Source organism: Balaenoptera acutorostrata, chromosome 15 (assembly GCF_949987535.1).
Source record: "Balaenoptera acutorostrata chromosome 15, mBalAcu1.1, whole genome shotgun sequence".
Lineage (NCBI taxonomy): Eukaryota > Metazoa > Chordata > Mammalia > Artiodactyla > Balaenopteridae > Balaenoptera > Balaenoptera acutorostrata.
In genome coordinates this window covers 54,174,734-54,199,523 of record NC_080078.1, presented here as the reverse complement: position 1 = coordinate 54,199,523, position 24,790 = coordinate 54,174,734, and the positions used below count along the sequence as shown (strand labels likewise).

At 37.5% G+C, this 24,790-nt stretch overlaps 1 protein-coding gene across 1 annotated transcript in view; it reads right to left on the bottom strand.

The window, feature by feature from the left end:
* TMX4 (thioredoxin related transmembrane protein 4) overlaps positions 1-20,589 on the bottom strand; it is a 60,129-nt gene extending 39,540 nt beyond the window's left edge. The window contains exons 1-4 of the mRNA XM_028165410.2: positions 20,242-20,589; positions 12,846-12,961; positions 3,632-3,677; positions 1,895-2,023 (exon numbers count right to left, since the gene is read on the bottom strand). Of these exons, the coding sequence (XP_028021211.2) occupies positions 1,895-2,023; positions 3,632-3,677; positions 12,846-12,961; positions 20,242-20,426 (476 nt within the window). The 5' untranslated portion in view covers positions 20,427-20,589. The remainder of the gene's footprint in view (positions 1-1,894; positions 2,024-3,631; positions 3,678-12,845; positions 12,962-20,241) is intronic.
* Positions 20,590-24,790: the final 4,201 nt, after the last annotated feature.

Genomic DNA, 24,790 nt, shown 5'->3' with positions numbered 1-24,790 from the left:
ACATCATTCCCAAGATAAGTTAAAAGGCAAACATTTTAAAAGGAAGGTCTGAAAAACATACATTTTTCAAAGGATCACCTGCAAGTTTAAGAATTAATTCCAAGTTTTCTACATTCTCAGAACTCATAAAGTCTCAAAAATCCTGTGGATCAGTCCCTTTTCCAGCCCACTTTCCAACCTTCTGGAATATGAAACCCGTACACCATCCAGTGACACCTCCAATTAACAGCTGGGGTTGCCACGCTATACTTCTCGGCTGAAGGCCCAGATTCCTACCCAAACACCTTGCGCCACCATGGCTTCTTTTTAGCAAGGTCTGAAAGGTCCAGTGACTCAAAATTTCCCTCAAAGTCTCCTTAACTGGCTGCGGCCATTTTGGCAAGCTTGTCTCACGATGACCCCCGCAGGGGCCCGGCATGGTGGGACGTGGAGTGGCAGGCGTGCTGCCACCGGCGCAAGCTGGCTTCCAGCACGTGGGGCAGATGTCTAAAACATATTTTGGATCCACCCATTCTCTCCATCCCCACTGCCACCACGCTGATCTGCACTGCCACCATCCCTGGGCTAGACTCTGAGACAGCCTTCTACCTGTCTCACCTCTCCACGCGGCCTTCCCCACTCTCTGCTCACCACGTGCGCTGCTGACATCCCAGCTCCTCACTGGCCACAGGCCTGCATGACCTGCTTCCTGCCCTCCTCGCTTTCTCAGTTTACACTACTCTCCCTCCCTTTCACTGGCCACCTTTCTGCTCCTCAACACACCAAGCTCTTTCCGATCTGGGGCCTGTGCGGATGCTATACCCGTTCCTGGGAACGTTCCTCCCCTGCTCGTCACCTGGCTGGGCCATGCTGTCTTTAGATCTCACTTGCAGTCCTCCCCTCAGAGCGACCTCTCCTAGCCCCCATCTAATGCAGGGCCACGCTCCCACAGTTAGTCCCTGGCTTAGTAAAGGTTTGTTTTTTGTTTTTTTCTGAACAGTCCTTATCTAGACTATGATTCTTTACATCCTTAGTTTTCTTCTTAATCTGTCTTACTTTAAAGTCACCCCAGGAGAGCAGAGGGGTCACATCTGTCTTGGTCACTGCTGAACATCTAGCACCTGGAACAGTATCTGCATAAAATCAGTGCTCACATATTTGCAGAATGAAATGCCACAGGTGAGCTGCTTTTAGAATAAGCCATGTATTTCCTATAAATGCTACCAGATTACTTATTCCTGAAATATGGCATGATTTGACCCTATTTCAGCAGGGATAGTCCTTACACTTATATATACTAATATATAAAATAATTATACTAATAATTATATTATTATAATATACTAATATAAAATTAATTACAAATATGACAATTCATTCAAAATTAAAACTGTGAAAAAGTTATTATGGCTTGGCCTTATCTGTCTCACCAAGCATTATACAGTTTGCCATTATGGCCAAAAGTTACCCCACCAGTATTCTGCTAGGCAGCCAAAGATACCATCAGTCTTATTTTCCACACAGATACATGAGCAATTCCTTCATGAACTATAATTCAAGAAACAGTTGCTCCTCTATCTTATGAATAATTTATAAGGAAGGAAGGATGGTAAATGGTGTTCAATACCATATTTTGTAAAGAGAAAACAGGTGACATGGTGCAAAAGTTAGAGGAGAGGATTTGTGTAACCTGCCTGAATCTGGGTACTTAATTGCCAGTATCCTAACAACCAGATGAAACGTATGTGGGTCACAAAACCAGAAACACAACATGGGCCAAGCATGGGCATGTGTAGTCTGGGTAACCAGAAGTGAATATGAAGAAAAATGTAGACTGTCAAGGTCTATGGGTTGTTAATTGTTGTTGAGACCTTCTGTTCTATTAATAACACCTTGTCATTAAAAAACAAGTTACGTTAGAGAAGCCGGGGATTTCCAGCCAGTCAGAGGCTCAACTGATCGCCACTTCTTCTCTAAGATATAGTTCTGCAGGTCTTCGTAGACTCCTGGGCCACGGTAACGGCGGAATATCCCATCTTTTGCACTATAAATTATAAAAACAAATAGAAAATAAATCCATTAAAATATCAAGTATTACAGACAATGAAAATCAAAATAACTATTGGTTTTACATGTGAACTCCAGTCTGAATTTTAACTTGGCTCAAATGAAGAAAAAGAAACATTATAGTTAGGCACAAGTCAGAAAGCATGCATAAATACTTATCTAGTACAAATGAGGAATTCCAAAACAGAGAGTATTAAATATTCTATTTTATTACTGCACAATTTGTGCAGTAATAAACTGCAAAGACTATAAGCAAAGTCCTTGGCACCGTCTAATCTGCCAAGTTACTTTTTATTATTTTTGCTACCAATTATTCCGATTTTTCTCTAATAGCAGCAAAACAGCAATTGTTATCAAGTTTTAAAAAAATTGTATCCACATTTCCAAATGTATGTCATCCAAGTCCCTCCTCTGAAAATTAACAAAACGCCTCTTAGTCTCACATACGCCTTTGGTCTTCCCTCCCTCTCCCTTTCTTGCCAGTCAAGCTTCCTAGAGGAGGAGTCTACACTTGCCATCTTCTCCTCTTACATTACTCATTCAATACTCCTGCACTCGGGGGTCCTGCTTTCATGACTCCATGGAAACTGCTCATATTGGAGGTCTCCAATGACTCTTAAGCACCATATCCACGGAGCACTTTTCTGCCATTTTTCCGGGGTGTGTCATTGGCACTGTCCACTACTGAGCCCCCCTTCCTTCCTCCCTTCCCTTGGCTTTTATGACATGAGCTCTCTGGACTTCTTCCTACTACTCTGTCCATCCCTTCTCAGTTCCACACTCCCTGTTTTCCTTTGCAGATGTCCTAATGGTGGTCAACTCAGGTTCTATCCTTGACCTGCTTCTCTTCCCATTGTATCTATTTCTCATTGTCTATATTTCTACTGTTATCTAAACCCCAGTATGTATCTCTAACCTAGATCTTTCTTAAGAGCTTTAGATCCTGACATCAAACTATCACCTAAACTTCCCCATTTGGAATTAGCATAAACCCTTCACATTATCTTCTCTATTCTGGCCTCTATCTTCCAAACTTCACCTTATTCTAATGGCTCCTCAAAAGCTTTCACTAGTTAAGAATGGCCCGTTGGTAAGTCATCACAGGCTCCTTCTTCCTTATGGCTAATCAATCACCAGTCCCCCACTACCTAAGCCTCTCTAGCCCCATCACCCAGGATGATCCAGCTGTATCCCATGGGCCAGCCACAGAGAACTAGTTACAGTTCTCTGAAGGTATCTCCTTTTCTACTGGGCTTTTCCATGATACATCCTCTATCTGGAAAGGCCTTCTCTACCTTGCCTGCTTAACCTATTCCTTCCTATCTATTAAAAATCATCCCATCTTTTACATCATCAGAAAAATCTTCTTTGACCTCCTCACCTATTTGCTACCTGAAATTAGGTTCCTTTCTCTGCAGCACCCCGAGCATCCCTGTCTTCTAATCACTATCATTCAGTGCAGATCAGTCTTTCTCCCTTCAAATGCTAAGCTGAATGAGTGACAGTTATGTAAAACAACTTAGAATACTGGTACACATCTACTTATTTCTAATCTTTGCAAAACCAGAAAATTATTTGAACTTACTGAAAAAATGCTGGGAGGGTAGTGACAAAGAAGCGGCCACTCAAACCTACAAGAAGCATAGACAAAAAAGTTACAAGTCAAACTCAGACTAAACCAAGCATCTAACTTAAGGTGCAAGAACAAGCAGCCTTGAGCTTGTTCTTACAACCACATTAGTAAAATCTTTCCCATTACTGAATCACATTTAATATTTTTTTTAAATAAATTTTTACCCATTTTTATTTACCTAATACTTTCTAGTAACTGACATACAACTTGCTTATCTTCGATGTTTTAAACTGGAGTTTTCTGGCTTGTGGAATACTTAGAATTATATGGTGGCTGAAAGGATAGGTTTTAGAGACATGCAATCTGGGTTAAACAACTAAATTCTCCATTTAGTAGCTTTGTGTCCTTAGATACATTACTTAACCTTTCTGAGTCTTGGTTACCTCATCTGTAAAATGGGGATATAAAAGCCTAACTGAATTGTTCTGAAGTTATATTAGATCATTATATCAAGTGTGTAGCACATAGTAAAGGACTCAATAAATAATAATAGGTATTATTACATCAGTCATACATTTAAAAAATAATAAGGAATACGAAATAATAAGTTATGTATAATCTTTGCACATTTATAAAATTGCAAGTACTGTCAAGGGATTCTATGTACATTAAATAGATTTTTTTCAATTTGTCTTGGCAAACCTTTACTGAACACTAACTACATATCAATTGTTATGCCAGGTACACGTGAAGACAAAGATAAAGAAAACCCTTAGTCACTCAGCAAATATTTACTAAGCGCCTTCTTTGTTCCAGGGACTGTGATAACTATTCAAGATATAAATAAACAAAAACACGTACAGTCTAGTGGCAGAGGGAAAAACTTAATCAAAATAATCACAACCATGACTACAAACAGAGATTGATGATATTAAGAAAAGGGGCATGCAACAAAAACCTGAATGATATAGGAGTAATGAGCATAATGCTCTATAAATGTTTACAAATAAATAACATTTATGTAGGCACCAAAAGTGAGTAAGCCTGGTTCTGGCAAAGAGAAGCAAAGCTGAAGGCCCTCTCTGGCCAGCGTGGAAAAATGAGACATTATTTTCACCTTTCTCAGCACTTCTGCTTTTCCCATTGAAGAACAATCTGGACAAAATCAAATAGCTATTCAAATAAAGTGGCTCAAATTTTACATCTCTCCTGTCTCGCTTGCAATTTGAAACACTGAAGCTTTACTTTTAATAACACGGGAAATTTGCTTATACCCATTCTATAAGTTAAATCTATATTCAGTATAATAATTTATTAATTAATGATGAGTCTTCCCAAAAAACAATTACTATTTTTTTCTGATATCAAACAAAGTAGACTCTAAAACACCCCTATGGCACTTAAAAGAAAAGATAGTATTCTGAAGGTAATAAAAATCAATTTACAAAAAGAAACATTTACTACATACACTTATCATTGTACATCTGGGGGAAAAACAAAAAAAGGTTGTACTGGCAGTTACAAAAACACATGTGACCTGAGAAGTCCACTGAGGGTTTAACAAGCATGTTCACCTCTAACATTGTTTGGAAATACAGCCCAGCAGGGGAACAAGGGTATCTTTTAATAAATTTCCAATGCTAAATTACTAGAGGAAAAAGCATTGGTAATCCTAAACTATTATATGCTTTAAGCTTAAAATAATTATTGCAAACAGTTTCATCTCATTTCTCTCCTAGCTAGAGATTCTTATGACCATTCAAAAATTTTATCTAAGGAGTTACAGTATTAAGGAATTATGCTTTGTTTATATGGCCTTTTAAAGTAGAATGAACAGACAAATAGCATCCCATCACTACCTCAAGTTTCTATTTAGATTTTATTTTTATCAGAATAAATAGGATTCCTAATAAATGTTAGTGTTTATTAGTGTTTATTTTATCAGAATAAATAGGATTCCTAATAAATGTTAGTGTTTATCACTACCTCAAGTTTCTATTTAGATTTTATTTTTATCAGAATAAATAGGATTCCTAAATAATGTTAGTTAGAAAGCAGTATTTTTAACTTGTTCTTCAAAATCCTTCATGTGATCTTGGTCATCATTGGCCATGGCAATAAATAAAAAATAAATAAATCTTAAAAGTCGTTCAGGGGCTTCCTTGGTGGCGCAGTGGTTGAGAATCTGCCTGCCAATGCAGGGGACACGGGTTCGAGCCCTGGTCTGGGAAGATCCCACATGCCGCGGAGCAACTAGGCCCGTGAGCCACAACTACTGAGCCTGCGCGTCTGGAGCCTGTGCTCCGCAACAAGAGAGGCCGCGATAGTGAGAGGCCCGCGCACCGCGATGAAGAGTGGCCCCCGCTTGCCGCAACTAGAAAGAAAAGCCCTCGCACAGAAACGAAGACCCAACACAGCCAAAAATAAATAAATAAATAATTAATTAAAAAAAAAAAAAGTCGTTCATAAAACATTAAATTATACAAAATCTTAAAAGTAGTTCATAAAACGAAAAGACAACCCTCAGAATGGGAGAAAATATTTGCAAACGAATCAACGGACAAAGGATTAATCTCCAAAATATACAAGCAGCTCAATATTAAAAAAACAAACAACCCAATCCAAATGGGCAGGAGACCTAAATAGACATTTCCCCGAAGAAGACATACAGATGACCAAGAGGTACATGAAAAGCTGCTCAACATCACTAATTATTAGAGAAATGCAAACCAAAACTACAATGAGGTATCACCTCACACCAGTTAGAATGGGAATCATCAGAAAATCTACAAACAACAAATGCTGGAGAGAGTGTGGAGAGAAGGGAACCCTCTTGCACTGTTGGTGAGAATGTAAATTGATACAGCCACTATGGAGAACAGTATGGAGGTTCCTTAAAAAACTAAAAATAGAATTACCATATGACCCAGCAATCCCACTACTGGGCATATACCCAGAGAAAGCCATAATTCAAAAAGACACATGTACCCCAGTGTTCACTGCAGCACTATTTACAATAGCCAGCTCATGGAAGCAACCTAAATGCCCATCGACACACGAATGGACAAAGAAGATGTGGTATATATATACAATGGAATATTACTCAGCCATAAAAAGGAACGAAATTTGGTCATTTGTAGAGACATGGATGGACCTAGAGACTGTCATACAGAGAGAAGTAAGTCAGAAAGAGAATAATATCGTATATTAACGCATATATGTGGAATCTAGAAAAATGGTACAGATGAACCATTTGCAAGGCAGAAATAGAGACACAGATGTAGAGAACAAATGTATGGACACCAAGGAGGGAAACTGGGGCAGGGGGGTGGTGGTGGGATGAATTGGGAGATCAGGATTGACATATATACACTAATACGTATAAAACAGATAACTAATAAAAACCTGCTGTATAAAAAAAAAAAAGTAGTTCATAAAACACATTAAATTATACAATATGAATTTCCAGATTCATGAGCCAGCTTACCTGGGGTTAAACTCCACTTCTGTCTCTTATTAGTTTTTAATATGAGACAGTTAATTTAAACTCACTGGGCTTTAGTTTTCTTATTATAAACGGGCATCACAATTTCTATCTTGCAGTATTGTAGTATTAAGTGATTTTATATTTATGTAGCACATAGAAAACAGGGTCTGATATATAAGCACTAAATAAATGCTAGTAATTTCTTTATTAATCTCTGATTCAAAGTTAGAATAAAATAAGAGGATGTAACAAACACTAATTTAGTCTTAAGTGCTTTGGAAATTGTGCCTTATTTTGGATAACATAACTTAAAATTTTATAAATAAATGTACCCATGAAAATCAATGCAAAAATAAAAAAGAAACACAGTGATGGATGGTCTCTGAGATTTCTGCATCTTTCTCATTCAGGCTAGACGGTACAACAGCACACTTGTTCCCCAAATGGCTACATTAAAGGGTATAAGAAATTTATAGTTTTTGATATGAATGTCTTCTAACTTTTAATACTGATACTATGAAATGTTAAGGGAGACTTTCATCATCTGAAAAGTTAAACCATGACCACCCTGGAACAGAGAAGCACCATGTGAGGTTGTGGCTTTACGATTTAAAAACAAGTATGGATCTTAAAGAATTATAACAGGGCAGCAGCTCATTTCAAGGTTTGCATAATGGTTCACTGACACAAACTTCAGAAAGTATGGAAGAAACAAGCACACCTCAAATACTTAAAGAGACAAAGTTTGACTGCAAGGTCTCCCAAAATTTCTACGGTACCTTTTATACTTTAAGGGTAACATCCACTTTAAAATGAAGACTGCACTGCAGCATAAAATGGCATTAATCCAAAATGCAGAAAAATTTTTAATTTCTTATTAGCAAGCTTATCTTAAACACATATAGCAAAAGAAAAAGAAGAATTAAAGATTAGAGAAATAAAATTTATGGCAGGGAACTAATTTCATATGCAAAAGCACAACAGAAATTATTTAAATTTAATATTAAGAAAATGGGGACAGCTACCAGCTTTTGTTCTATCATTTATTAGCTGTGCTATTTTAGGAATGTTACTTAACCTCTCTGAGCCTCAGTTTTATGAGTAATAATATATAAATAGTTTGCTCTTCCTAGGATTGTAATGAAGCTAAAATGTATGTAAGTGCTTAACACAATTACAGGCTGAAGTAAATGCTTACTAAATGTTAGTTATTATTTTTTTCAATTAATTTTTATTAGAGTATGGTTGCTTTACAATGTTGTGTTAGCCTACACTGCAGAAAAAATGAATCAGCCATACACATACAGATATCCCCTCCCTTTCATACTTCCCTCCCATTTAGGTTACCACCGTGCATTAGGCAGAGTTCCCTGTGCTTTACAGTATGTTCCCAGCAGTTGTCTGTTTTATACATAGTATCAATAACGTATATGTGTCAATCCCAGTCTCCCAATTCCTCTCTCCCCACCCCTTTCCCCCTTGGTATCCATACATTTGTTCTCTACGTCTGTGTCTCTATTTCTGCCTTGCAAATAAGATCATCTATACCATTTTTCTGGATTCCACATATATGAGTTACTATACGATACTTGCTTTTCTCTTTCTGACTTACTTCACTCTGTATAACACTCTCTAGGTCCATCCACGTCTCTACAAATGACCCAATTTCATTCTTTTTTATGGCTGAGTAATATTCTGCAATGTTAGTTATTATCACCAAAGAGAGAAGTAGAAGGAAAACAATTTAAAAAAAAAAGTAGAACTAATCTTACCTTTGAAATTGAAATAAAGTTGTCAGTATAATAGAATACAAAAGACTAAGTTTTACACTTATAAAATTAAAATATCAACACTAACTAAAGTACAGTAAACTAAACTGTCTTCTATAATAAATTAGTGGCTTTAAAGACAACAGTTATTCTTGGCCATGGTAGGGGTCTGGTTTACCTCTCATCTAGTGCAACAGCCATGGGCGTTCTCTGAGCAGCTGCTCTTTTCCTGTCTTGGACAACTAAGCTCATCCGCATGGAACAGAAGGTTCAAGTATATACTCATTAAATTTAATTTTCCAAAGTCAACTCAACTGAAACATCATCTGGCCTATGCAGTATTAAACAGGCAATATAATGCAATCTAATCTAAGGCCTGTGCTCTCCTTGACTTCTACATCTCAGCTGTAAAAATGCAGTGTCTTTATAATCCTGAAATCTTATTTTCTATTTCAAATACCTAAAAAATCTCTTATTAGATATACCAATGGAAGAGTTACAGGCATAACTAAAGAGTATGCATGAACACCTCAAAAATTCTTGCTTTCCCTTCTTCTTAAAAAAGGAATGAAATTATCCCTTACTAGCATTCCTGTGCACAGCAGCCCTGATGAAAGATACAGTAATGCAGATCTGTATCCAAATATCAATCTGTATACCGAAATATCTAGTAAAGAGCTCAGCCATGGGGAAAATAATATCATTTCGACGGTTTCCCACTCATTCAGTAGGTAAGATTTTGCAAAAATGAAGTAAATACTTAAATAGCTTCCAAGAATAGGGACAAGCTGCCCCAGAGGTTTGCCACATAAGACATGTTCTCTTCATTCAGCTTTCAGGACCCCCTACTTCTCCATCTCCTTCCTGCTTCACTGGCTTCTCCTTTCCTGCTGCTGGAACTTCTTTTCTTCTAAATGTTGGAATGCCCCAGTTCTCAATCCTCAGAACACTTCTCTGCACACACTCCCTAGGTAATCTCAATTCGTCCCTTTGCTTCAAATGCCATCTACACTGATAATCCTTAAATGCCTATCTCTAGCTCACATCTATTCGGATTTCTATCAAACATCTCGAACTTAAACCCTGTCCCAAACCTGATCCTCCTTCAGTCTCCTCCATCTTCTTTCTTTTCACCAAGTGCTACAACCAATCTACTGGGAAATCCTTTAGGATATTCCACCCAAATGCCGTATCTCCACTCCAGCCACTTACCACTGCTGCAACTAGTCCAAGCCACCATCCTCTTCCACTCTGGGCTACTGCATTAACCTCTGAACTTCTCTTCTTGCTTACACTTCCGACCTCCTACAGACAATTTTTCACACAGCCAAATGAATACTTTTAAAACATGAATCAAATCATGTCACTCCCGTGCTCAAAACCTTCCAGTAGCTTCCTTTCTATCATACTTGGTATAAAACCTAAACTCCTTGCCATGGCCAACAACAGCCTAAATGGTCTGGTCCCTAGCTCCTTCTCCAGCCCCATTTGTCTCAAGGACCCCACTGGCTATCATATTGTTTCTCAAATAAGCCAAGTACTCCTACTTGCATACGCTGTTTGCTCTGCCTGGAATGTTCCTCCCCTAAACCTTGTTGAAATTCATTTCCTTAATTTGTCGAGACCTACAGTCAAACAGCCCTTCCCTGGACATCCTATTAAAATAGTGGCTCCCACCATTTTCTACATTTTTACTCTGCTTTCTTTTTCATCATAGCCCTTACTACCACCAGACATTATTTCCCATTTTTCTTTTGTGATTGTTTATCCCCTTCACTAGAATGTAAGCTCAATGAGGAGCCAGGCCTTTTCTTCCTTATTCACCTGCACCATTATTTACCTGCATCATTCGTCTGTATCACTGCTATCCAGAACAGGGTCTGGTGCATGATATCAACTCAAAAATTGGCCGCATAAACATATTATTTCTAAATGCTATTAAAATATTATCTGAAAGCATTAGGTTTGTAATTCAAAGTAAAATTATAAACATAAAATAGTATAATCTAAAGTGAAATATTCTCTAGGCCACTCAGTCATGTGTGTAGAATTTTGGCTCCTAATTTTTACTTATCAGTTACAGGTTTTCAGTTGTTATCATTTAAAAGAATTCTAGAGCCTCTACTTTAAAAAAACTGAGACACAAAACAACCACATTTTGTTTTTTGGACTTTGTTTCTTCACTATTTTCATAGGACATCAGACCAAAGACTTTTTTTCTTCTTCTTAGGTTTTATACTTATATAAATACTATGAGTCAATGATAAATTTGCTTTTAAAATATTTTGTCATAATCAATTTCTCTTACTTCATTATCGAAAAAGCATTTCATCCATTCACAATGGAAAAATAGTTTATAAGTCTACATTTTAGGAGGAAAGACAGTATTCAGTTAGACTTTAGATCTGTGAATCCATCACAAAGCTAACTGTTTAATTCGTTTAATTCAAATCATGCTGTGAATTCACGGCAGGTATGCCAAAAAGCTGAAATGGGAATAGGCCAGCTGCATTTCTAAGAAACTCATCATAAAATGTGTCTGGTGCCCACAAATTAACCTGATTTCATTGGACTCAAACTATTAAAAACACAAAAACAAGTTTACCACAGATATGTCATTGCAATGATTTGACCTCCAAGCAGGAAAACTAATTATAATAGCCCAAATCATGAACTAATAACTATTAATTGTCCATCTCTAAATAGCAGATAGGCAGAAGTGGTTTTGTTTTAAATGCTTAAAAAGGTGGAGGCTTGAGTACTCATGGCTTGTAGTAGAAATCTCTCTCCATGGGTTTGTCAACACATAGATCTTAACGGACACCATTCATTTTGTTGTCCCAGTAACTGGTAATTCGTTATTTTGTGTTTATTGAACTCACAGTTATTACAGAGAAGGAATAGCTACATTTCCACACCTACCATCTTTTTCCCCCTTGTGAAAGGATGCAATAGGTAGAAATTAAATGTAGATAGGAAAACAATTACTTATAAAGTTTTAAAATAGTCAAATTTGAGATTTAAATCATAAAAACCCAACTTTTCTCAATTTATATATAATACACAAAGTTACAAAGTTATTTTTAAACTATAAATACAAATTTATTGTGTGTATCTTTTCAGAATTAAAGTCTCCTTTATCTCCCTCTTTTGAAAAATTATATCATTAACAACTAATAAATGTAGATGGTGACAGAATTAGAAATTTACCATTCTGGAGCTCTTAATAAAATATTTGATTCAGGTAAGATCATCACAGATCTTAAAAGCCCAAAGTATCACCCCACAGATTACTTTCCAGCTACAAAGTGGGGCCTTTTCTTTATAATTGAGATGTTTAGTGTCATCACCTTAACCAAATGATCAAATTCAACATCACTAATAGTGACAGTACATGTCTTATGATGGGATACAATATAAAGTCACAGCATCACCTTTCCATGAATGTCTAATCCAAATCATGCCTTTACACTGAAGTTCAAGTTTACAGAAAATATAAGAACAAGTTAAATGTCACCATAAGGAAACATCTAGGCAAATCCTTGGCCTGTTCTCTTCAGAATAACAATGGCATAGAAAAAATGGAGGACTATTCTAGATTGACAGAGACGAAAAACACATAACAACCAAATGTAATTGGTGAACCATGATTGGATCCTGGTTTAAAAAACTATAAAAAGTCATGTGGGAAATAATTAGGGAGATTTTCATATGCTGAAGTATTGAAGAGTGAAGTCTCATGATGTCTGCAACTTATTTTCAAATGACTTAGCAAAAAAAAAAATATATACACATATGTATGTGTAAATACAAACACAGACAGATGCAGATATGCTAAAATATTATCTTGATTTTAGGTGGTTAGTTCATGGGTAATCAATATTCTAGTCTTCCAACTTTTCTGCATGCTTGAAAAAATTAAAATTAAAAGCAACTAACTTTTGCATTTAATGTTCAACATTTACAGTACCTGGTTCTTGAATGACATCCACCTTCCCCACACTGATCTGAAGTATTTCACCATTCTTTGCAAAAGTCTCCCATTCTGAATCAGTCTGCTGACAGGATGGACACCAAGGGGCATAACTATAAAAGAATAATAGCTAATCAATATACATACATGAAAAATATCTGTAAAACAAAATAGAGAAATAGAGTATTTAAATTGACAAAATAAATTCTTAACTAAAGGGAGACACAAATGCAAGTTTTCCCAAAGTCATTAGACACAGAAAAACAGAAGCACATTTCCCTCCTAGAATTTAATATAAATATTATGAATATCAATTCCCTGGGAAAAAATTAGCCAAAGTTTAAGATTTTTCACAAATTACTGTAATACTTAAAAGTATTTTATTTCAATGTTATTGCTACAATCAACCCAAATTTTATCACCTTCCAGATAGTTTTTGATATTTGAGGGTGAACACTGTTTTGAAAGTGCTACTAAAGGAGAACAATTTTCACAAGGGTGCCCCTAAACTAGCCAAACCAGTTTCAAATCCATCAAAGCTACAAATCTGATGAGCAAAGACCACAAGATCTGCTAGTGGGTCCCCAAGAATGAGTCATTTCCAAAGATCTGTGGCAGTTCTGAAACATTTCGAGAAAGAAAGCAGAAGCTATAGGCTAAACCAACTCTACTTGACACTTAAGAATTAGAAGAACCTGTGTCTTCAATCAGAACTCTGCTTTTTACATTAATTTTTTTCATTCCATAAGCATGAACTGAGCACCAACCAAGAAGCTGAGGCTACAGCTGTGAACAAGACAGATGTGCCTCCTCTCCTTAGGGAGTATACAGTCCAAAGAGGTAATTACAAACCAGGTGGCAAATGTGAGTATAGAAAAGATGCTATAGAGACACAGACGCTGGGTGATCTCAGAAGGGCCCAAAGAGAAAGGAGCAACTGTACTAAGATCTAAAGGAGAAGAAACAGTCAGAGAGGGATCAAGGAATGTTCTAATCTAAGCAGAGAGAACAATATGTGTGAAGGTGCAGAGTACTGAGCATTTAAATAAAGTTGTATAAAGAGTTAGCACTCTATTTGAAGCTCCAGGGTTAGCCCTAAAGAGGTAAGAGAATTATGATCAGATTCACATTTTGTAAAACTCACTCAGCAGTTCTGTGGATAATGGATCAGGGAAGAATACGATGGAAGCAAAGAGAAGAGGTGGAAGGCTGGCCCTCTCTAGCTCTATCTTTAAAAAAGACTAGTATAGCCAATTCCAAGATCATTCTAAAAGGTCATTAATCTTCCCATTATAGCTCACTGTCCAATCCCTGAGGTCCAGGAGACATGGACCAGAGAACATGGTCCGAGAACAATCTGCTGACATGACATCTTTGAATGTGGATTTTTCTATAAACACTTGTATCCCTACATTTCCAAGGCAAAGTACATCCTGGTATACAGTAAGTGCCCAATAAATGTTTGCAGAATACATAAATGAACAAACTTGAAAGAAAATTATATTCTTCATCTGAGAAAATAGTTATTTTCTACATATTTTCTAAATATCCAAATGGCAGATGAGACTGGGGCAAGCAGTTGGTAAACTCTAGGGAAAAAAGGAACATTTTATTATTAAGTACATTTCAATAGGCATTTCAATATATTGGATAAGAGTTCTGCCGGAGGCATCAGAGAGACCAATTACAAATTAACCATGTGTCTTTGAGCAAGTTAATAATCCTTCCATGCCTCAGCTTTCTCAACTGTAAAATGCGATAATAACAGCAGCTACCTTAGAAGGTTATTGAGAGATTAGATGACACATGTAAAGCAGGCACATATTAAGAAAATCATTAATGTAAATTACATTTGTAATATACGCCTGGTTTCAGAGACATTTTTATGATGCATTAGCTCATCTGAACCTTATGGCCTCACTGTTGTAAGGCAACAAGGCAGATTCAGAGAGACTTGCTGACGGTCACTTCAGACCACACAGAGCAGGAACACAGATGGAGGTATTTGTGTGATAAAAATGTCCAAGGAAAATAAGATCCAACAGAGAAAGACAGACAGAAAGACAGACAGTAGGAATAAGAAATACATTACCAAAAAAAAGGAAGAAATTTTGAGGTACAGTTTAATGAACTTCAGATCCTCTTTGCTTTGTTTCCCTAGAACTGTTTCTGCATACAACACATTTGCTATATCAGTAATGATTAAATCATGCAAATTTCATCATTTTAAAAAAATCCTAGTCCCTAATCTCTAGACAGACTATTATATAAATTGGGAATTTGGTGAAATTGACCCTTAAAATATACAAATGCCACTGAGATAATTTTAGATACTCCATTTTCTTTGTAGCTGTTACCCACTGGTCTGTGGCACTGTTAATGCCATTATTTCTAAGATTTAATCAGAGTTTATTGTGTTGGAATGTACCAAGGTCATCCATTAACCTACTGTGTTCTTTTGGTGATGGAGATAAACCAGCCCTGAGTCTCAGAAGTGGGAATTGGTCCATTGTTGTTGCAACTTTTTAAACTATTAGTATTCTTTTGTATCTAAAAGATAGTCATTTAGAATCTACTATGACACCTGCTAGAGAAATTTCACTAGAATGAACACTCCATGAAGGCAGTGACTGGTGCATTGCTTGTACCTAGAAGAGAGCCTGGCACGTTCTAGGTCACAGTAAATATTTATTACATCAATGAACAAAGGGGAGGTGATAGTGATTATCCTTAGTACCTAAGAAAATATATACAGCTGTTTCCTTCAGTGATATACTAGCTCTTGATTAAAGAACAATTAAAGTCTATTATTCATTCATTCACTGAGTCAAAAAGTATTTATTGAACACCTAGAACTTGACAGTTATTAAGGTTCTGTAGCTAAACAGGAGGAGGAAAATCTTTGTTCCTCTACTTAAAAGCTTATCATCTAGAGGAGGAGTAAGACAAAAACCAAGTACAAAAACATATAAATTAATTTATAATTATAAGTTGTGATAAGGCCATGCTAGATACAAACAAGAAAGAATTTTCCTGGGTGGTGGGGTACAGAGAAGGCAGGGCACCTGTATGAATGGTAAGGAGTGTCAGGAATGAACTCAAAGCGATGTTCTTCGTTTGCAGAAATTACAGAGATGCTAAGTCATGGGTGGACCTCTGAATCCCATAGGGAAAAGGCTTCCCCTTATATGGGTCAGTGTGCAGGCCAGCTGAGAGCGTAAGCATGAGTCAGCCAGGCTCTGTGCCTTCCTCCAGGCTCCCCCACTATACAACTACTCTCCTCAGCTTGCACTGGGGATTGCAAAGCTCAGGCCAGCATTCTAGTTCTGGTCTTGCCCACCACTTACTAAGGATATGGTTTAAAGCTTTAACCTTCCAAGTTTTCGTCTCCTTTAGTTAATGAGAATGAGAATAATAATTCTGCACCAGATTTCTGGGATGCTCAAATTCTGAAAGAGGGCGTTCTGAATTGCTTACACTGATGTAAGCAATGTAACCATTTACTGTGATTGAAGTGATGATGACGACGATGGAGAAGATGTGGATGATTACCCTTTGTGGAAACAATCTGAAATCAAATACTTCTATGTTAGCCTATAAGCTCCTCTTTTGCATGCTTTTAAATACCCATAACAGTACCTAAGGCAGTGGTTTCCAATCAGAGGCATTTGGAAGTGTGTATAGGGGATGGAGGTTTAAATATTTTTGATGTCACATGACTACTAGAATGTTATGGGCAGGGGCCAGGGATGCCAAAGGTTCTGCAATGTGTGAGCCATCCCCACATATCAAAGAACTGTCCAACTCAAAATGCTAATAGTACCCTGGTGAGAACCACTGAGGAATGCTCAAGAGAGAGGAAGCATTCAACAAACATTTGCTAAATAAACAAATGCTACCTATGCTACTCATTTCCTTCACAGCACAGCAGACTGCCAGTCCCTGGAAATCAAGAAATGTAATTTATTCACCTTCATCTTCCCAAGTCCCCAACCCTGAACCTGACACATAACAAGCATTTAATGACTATCTCTTATACATTCAATCAACAAATCACCACTATCGATGAAACTGCAAGAAATTATAACTATTTGATATGGGCAAGTTAAGGCAATGATGTTCTCTCCAAGTATAAGAAGGATACTAGAAAAACAACGCTAAAACCAAGAGATCCTAGGGAAATAAATGAGGCTTTTCTCCATCACCAGATGACTAGTTTCAATTTTGAAACATGATCATCCCAAGAACAAAGTCAGAAAAAGTATTGCTTTATAAAGATTTCTATGCCTTAGAGATAAACTATTTTAACCCAAAGACATATTTTTCCTCTAGGTAACAGTTTAAAGTATGTGGGTCAAAATTAAGCTTTGTAGGTATCTACTTATGTCTTTGGGGTAAAAAAGCTACCAGAACAGCATTATATTGTATATTTTTGTGTTTCAAAAGAACAAAAGTAGTATTCTCAAGCACTGATATGATGGGAACCAAGCAAATGTTTAAAACAGCAAAAGGTTACAAAGCAACTGAAGGAAGAATAGTATGAAACAATGGAAAGAGAGAAAAGAAAACATCAGAAGGCCTTTTAAAGATTAGATAATCTTCCCTAACCCAAGAAAGTACAAACTTTTCAACAGAGGTTAAGAGGAAGAAAGCACAGCAAACCAATTATAGAGACATGGCAGAAACAGGGGTAAAAAGTATAAAAGAATGTATGAAAGCAAATAAGAAGAGAAAAACTGAGTGTACAAAAAATCCACCGAATTAAAGAAAATGTTAATAGTAATGGGAGAATTTTTCAGGTTTTAAAAGGTTTCAGAATAAAAATGGTGAATTACTGCAAATATAGTTTTAGCTGATATTTCTCCTTAACAGAGAAGTGCTTTTTTAAAAATTGAAAATTCAATTGCAAGAATACAAAAAATTGTTTGAAAGACAAAGAAAACATAACAAATTAAATTTTACATTAAGGACTTTTCATGTCTCAGAGCAGAGAAACACTGCTATGTCCTTCAAAATAAATTATTGATACCAATCTAACCAGGAATTATATTATAGGAACTTAGTACGAAGTGGGATCAAAAAGAAAAAGTCCCCAGAGGAGAGGTAGCATATAAACAAATGAACAAGAAAAGAACTGTCATTCAAAGTAATGTTAAAATTTTAATATTATCAGAAAGCCTCCTAACTTGCTTCTTTTGAGAAGTTAAATATATCATCACCTGTGGATCCCTAACAATCTCCATTTATTATGACCAGTTCATCTGAACAAAGTACTAACATGGGAGCAAGTATTAAGACATTTTGTTTTCCTGTTATAGACACCAGAAAAAAAAAATCTGATAACTTATTGGATGTTTGAAAGAATTCCTAGAAATTTATAGGCTTATAGTAGTACTGAAGATATAAATTTTATTTTTTTAAAGTGTTGGATTTTGTCAAAGGGAGGAAGAATATCACAAATAAAGAGCCACAATTTTCTTCAGGACGAGCACTTAGCTTCTGGAATTTGGAGGTAATGGTTCTTTCCTTTCTAGCCGCACTTCATATCAACCTATTCTGAAGTGTACTCAATGAAAAGAACTTCTAAGATCTCAAGTATCTACACAGCTTACTTTCGGTTACAAGTATCATCTTGAACAAGAGCCCAAACATAACTCCATACAATGGACACATAGCAAGCTTACAACAATTGATTACTACACCTCAGCTTGTACATTTATGAAGTAAAATTTGAACCATCAACATAGCCATGAGTTGTTGGCTGTTGCTTGTTTATAATCCTAACTTGGCTTACACTTACCTGAGCTTTAGTGTTCTTAGTTTTTACTTAAAAAAAGTAAAAAAAAGAACATAGCTACTCCAAAAGGAATATAAAGGAGTTGAGGCCATTAAACATAACAAGTCTTTTCTGCTTTGACCTTCGTCATGCACATACACAAACTCAGTTTTAACCAGAAAACTGACATCTAGAAAACCTCCATTGTACAAGCACCTACTAAAAAAACAACTTTCTGTAGTACTAGCTGATAAAACAGTCTCTCTAAAACTCTTGCAATTATTACAAACATGACAGTCCTGTCGTGCTTCCTTTAAAATTTTCTCTCTTAAATAGAAAATGACCTCATCTCTATTCAAAGTAGTTAATTTTAATCAGTGCTTCATGTCTACAGATCTCTTTAATAATTTCATTGATTTATTATGATACCAAAGGCATTTTACTTTGAGGTCTAAAATATCCCCTGCTTTGTGACCAAAAGGTAAATACTTGTTTGAAGCAGTACTGTGCATTATGTTCTTTGAACAATGTAATCTACTAAGTGACTTACAACTTTTGGGCCTGAGTCAAACTGAGGTTTTCAGTCTATAGAATAATCTGTTTGCAATCTAAATTCAAAGAATCAAAATTTAGTCTTAAGACAAATGAAGGAAAATTTCAATTCTGTGAGAGTCTGTGTCCTCAACGCAAAATTAGTTAACAGATATTAGCAATCAAGTATGTGTATCATCTGAAAACCACAGGCTAAGGAGATGTGGTCTCGGTGATTATTTCTTCAGCCATTCTCCATTTTCCTTACAAGCCCCCCACGATGGTCTCTAGCCTATTGAGACATCTGCCCACTGCCTATTTCAAGCCATCTTTCAAATGGTTACTTCCTTCCTAAATTTTAAACTATAATGAATAAATCTTCCCTGCTCCTAACTCAAAACTGCATTTTCCCACCTCTCCTCAAGCCAAGGCACTATCCAATATTTACCTTCTATTGTTCAAAAGGGGCAATTTATTAATATCCTTTTCTTTATGACACTAGCACAATTAAGTTATGATACCTACCCAGAAATCTCTACCTCTAAAAATTATAACAAATATCAACATTTATTTGAAATCTTGTTTCTCTGGGTCTTCAAAATGAAGACTGAGATACTTTGTACGGACTGGTCTGCCCTTCACCATGCTGCAATTATTCATTCAACAAGTATCTTGCCTAGTCAGTGCTACGTTATTTGTTCTGTACAGAAGCGTCACTGGATGACAGCCCTTTCCCCTCTACATACACTTTTATCAAAAGCTCGATATTTTCTTGCAGATTTCTCTGTTCCCCTTCCTCCCCTTGGTAAACCGCTCATCCACCACATCCCTAAAACACTTCCTCCCAAAATAGGGAACTAGCCAGGCAGCGGAGGATGCGCTACACCCTCAGCCCTCACCGCGGAGGGCCGGGCGCGCATGCGCAGCGTCGGGGGCCCGGCCCGGCTCTGCAGGTAGCTGGCTGGGCGGGTCCCGGCCCGAGGTCTAGCCCAGTAGGCACTGCGGTAGCGGGAGAGGGAGGCGCGGCTCCTGGAGGGCTGCAGCCGCGAGGATAGTGTGGCGAGCGGGGCGGGCGGGCACACTCACAATTTCAGCATCCACTCGCCCTCCAACACCAGCGTCCAGTTGGAGGCGGTCATGGGCCGCACCAGGCTCCGCTCCTGCGGCAGCGCGGCCTGCTCCGGGCCGGCCTCCGCCTCCGCAGCTGCCGCCGCCGCGACCCAGGCGACCAGGAGCGCCGTGAGCAGCGGGCCGCGGCGCCCGCCCGCCATGTCGCTACGCGGAACGAGGCTCCTCGGCAGGGGCTGGGGCAGAGGGTACGGCCGGCCTGCGGACCGGGCCTTCCCACGTAGTGCTAGGAAAGACCGGGTCGCCCCGCCGCCGCCCTGCCGCGCCGACTAACCCAGCTCGAGAGTGGGGTGGCAGTCGCCGCCTCTTATCGGCCCGGGCCGCGGAGGCCACGCCCCCTCCCGCCTCGACTCGCTGTTGCCCGGGGCGTCGGTTGCCTTGGCAACGGCCGCCCTCCCCCTCCTGACCGCTGCGTTGAAAATAAACAGATGAGCCGTTGTTGCTTAACTTAGAACCTGTACGGTGTGTGCCTGGGCTCCAGTAAGGGGGGTGGGGGGTGGGGGGGTTGGTGCGTGTGGCTTTTTCTAAAGAGAAACGTCGCCAGTAATAAAAAAATGCATCACCTATTCAATGGTAGCAAAAATAACAGCAATGGACTACAAGTAAACTGTTGAATGGAAAAACAAAAGGACGTGTTGGGCATCTCTTACTGAATGGGAGAGGAAATTTTAAGTACTCTTTGCCTGTGTATAATGAAGTAGCACTGCCTAATTGGAGATAATGAAACTAGACCATGCAACTGTATTTTTTACAAAAATGTTAATTTCACAAAAAAACGTTTACAACATGGGTACTAACAGATAAAATGAGTCAGTTAATAAGAATAGTGCCAGTTGCGATTAAATGGACTTCTCGCTTCTCTTGGCTACACTTTTGTCAGATCTAAAATGAGAATGGCCTTAAATGATTTCCAAATCTCTTTCCAGATACCCATTCGATGCATCTGTACCTTGAGATCACTACACCCTTAGTATGTAAGACTGAATTAAAATCAGAGGTCAAGTGTGCTTTTTCAAAGTGTTGCTTTACAAGAATTCATTAGATGTGCAAAACATAAAACTGGGTAGTGTGGTCAATATATCATGAAAAAGTGTGATTTCTGTCCTGGGCAGAAATCAAATCAACAAAGACAGCTATGCAACTAAGAGTATTGCAGGGCACATGAGATCAATCTCCAATCAGTACTTATGGGTGAGAAAGATGAATTTTGACTGCACAGATGAACTGTAAACTTGGAAAGTGGCCTTGCAATAAATGTTACCAAAAGTCAGTTATTTTATACAGATCAGTCCTATAAACTCAGTGGGAAATATTTTATTTTGCTTTTAGAAAGAAATGACATACACAGAAATTCTATCATTCTTTTCAGTATATGATATATGATTGGTAAAAAAAATTCTTAAAATAGGATCTGATATTAAGGAATTACTGTTAATTTTGTTGGGTGTGATAATGGTGTTATGATTATATTTTAGAAGCTTTATTGGTTACAGATAGTGAAATATTTATGGGTGAAATAATATGATGTCTAGAATTCTCTTTACTCCAAAAATAAAATTTGGGGGGTGGAAGGAAAATGGATGAAACAAAAGTAGCACAACATCAATCAACGCTGAAGCTAAGTTCATTTTTGCTATTCTCTCTACTTTTGTGTAGGCTGGAAAATTTGCAAAATGAAAAGTTAGGAAAGGAGAGTATCATTGCTGAAGCTCTTCCTTACTTCTAACACAAAATGAGTGTTCAAGGATTGCATTTCTTGGCCTTCAGACTAGGGTCACTAGGAAGGAGTATAGCAAGAATGTGTGGGCAAGTGTGTGGTGGGGTGGCACAGACTAGGCTATGGCATTGGCCTGACACTTTCTACCTATGTGACTTGGGGCTAAAACCAGTTAACACCAAATTTTCTTTTTAAATGCAGGTAATAATAGAACCTACTGCATAAGGTGACTATAAAGATTAAATGAGATAAATATAATGCCTAGATAATTACGTCAGGGCTCCATCCTTTTCATGTTTAAAGCATGGAATCACAGTTTATAGAAGATTGGTACTTGGCACTGGGAGAAAGAACTTTTGTCCCTAGAGCAGTTTCCAATGGTGGCACTGTGGGCAGCTATGGTTACACAAAAACACACGGTTCCTAGTAGGAAAGGAAGCAAGATAACAACGAATATTCCAATGGTAGAAACTTTAAAAACATAGTAACAAGCAAAGACCTTGATAAAATTGGCAATGTGGGACTTAATGTTACTAAGATAATCAATGAGGGATAAGGAGATTGTATTCAGATTAAAAACTCCATAGTAATAGGGTATAGAAGTAATATGCACTGATTTTCCTATTGAGGATGGAGAAACTGGTATGGAAACATTAAATAAGCTACACAATGCTGTAAAATTAGTCCATAAAGTAATAATAGTACAGGAATTTAATTACACAAACAGATTTGCTAAATGCCTTACAGGAACAAGAGGTGGAGGGAGAATTATTAAATAGGACACTTCCTAGAACAGATGGTAGAAGAAACCATAAATGATTGAAATAAACTGAATTGTTCCAGGCTAGTGACTAGAAATGAATCCAAAAGGAGCTGTGATAAGCCTCTAAGAAACAGCAACCCCAGGACCACCTCCTGGGGAAAGAGAATCAACTAATTTTTTTTTTCAAAACTAATAAGTGAGCTCAGGAAAAGCTGCATACAAGAGATATATACACAGATCAATCCTCTTCCTATATACCAGTAAGAATTAATTTTAAAATATAGACAAACATCACATTCAAGAGCAGCAAAAACTACCCAAAGAAAGAAAGAAACATGCAAGACATATGAAAAAAGCTAGAGGACTTTGTGGAGATGTCAATTTCCCCAAATTAATCTGTAAATCTAATGCAATAGGATTCAAAATCCAACAAAGTTCTTTCATTTAGAATTCTAAAAATCTATCTTAAAAAGTTAATGCTTAAGTATAGCCAATAGCATTTTGAAAAAGACCAATGATGTTGGTCTTGCTCTCTCAGGTATTAAATCTGCTACAAAGTTAAAATAAAACAGGGAGGTATTGGTATAAGAAGAAGCAAATAGAAAAATGGATCAGAGTAAAGACTCAAGAAACAAAACTATATGTATATGGATATTTATATATGTTAAAGGTGGTGTAGTTGACAGGATAAAGTAGACTTAGATTACAGTAACAAATAACCCCCCAAATTTCAGAGGCTTGACTCATAAAGTTCCTTTCTCTGTCATGCAAAATCCTCTTCAGCCTAAGAGACTCTGGGGAAGCTGAACACTAGGCAGGGTCTATGTAATACATGCTGCTTCAGTCTTATGGCTCTGCCACCTCAACACGAGACCTTCCCCATGATCATAGCAGGGAAAGGGAAAAGTAAAAGGCCGCAAGGAGCTTTTGGCTTCCTTAGGCCAGAAGTAGCACATCCCAATTCAGCTCATGGTCCACTGGCCAGAACTAATCATAAGACTGCATCACTTATAGGAAGGGTGGTCATCCATGGGAAATGAATATTGATGCATACTAATAATGTCCAAAAATGGCATTTCAAATAGGTGGGAGCAATTGGACTGATGCATAGTAGTGTTAGGGCAATTTCCTCCTCATTGAGAAAGAAATCTCTCTACCTCAATCTATATATCAAAATAATTTTCAGATCCACTAGTGAAAAAGTATACTATAACAAATGTTCTTGGAAAGTTTTTTGGGGAATACTTTTATAATCATCTGATGGGCAAAGCCTTCCTGAGTAACACAAGGAACACTGAAGCCATAAAAGGATTCTGGTAAATTTGCCACCCAATAAAAACAATTTTTAAGTAAAGCCAAACTGAGCAAAATGACCTGAAATACACACAACACATAAAGGTTTAAATTCAAGAAGTTCTACAAATAATTAAGAAAAAGATATACCGCCCAATAAGGAAAATAGAAAAGAAAATAAATACCCACAGAAGAAGAAATCCAAATGCCAGATGAATATGAAAAGCTGTGCCTGCGTACTGCAGATCAGAAACAGGACATTTTACAGCTGCAGATACAGTTTATTTGATAATTCCCTGTGATTCCCCTTGGAGTCCAGTCAACTGCGATTAGGACCAGCCACCCCAATATTATAAAGTCTTCATTGGACTCTAATTACAATAGCTCCCTTTCTGTAACTACTTGCCCCCTCACTTTCTGATTATATTGTCTGATTACATGATATTTGGGAACCTGGCAAGTAAGTGTCAATTTTAAAGTAGGATTAAATGGGAACTGGAAAAGAGAGAGGCACAAATTTTATTCAAAGCAATTGTGTACTACAAGTCTGACAAATTGTACATGAAGGGGAAAAACAAAACCGTCAAGGAATCCAAGTATAAATATTATGTGTAATGTTTGGTAATCTCTAATAATCACCAGGCCCTGGATATTGGAGTATACCAGGCGGTTTCTTCATTTCATTCAGCAAATTTTATGGAGCATATATTATGTGCAGGCCTTATGCTAGATTC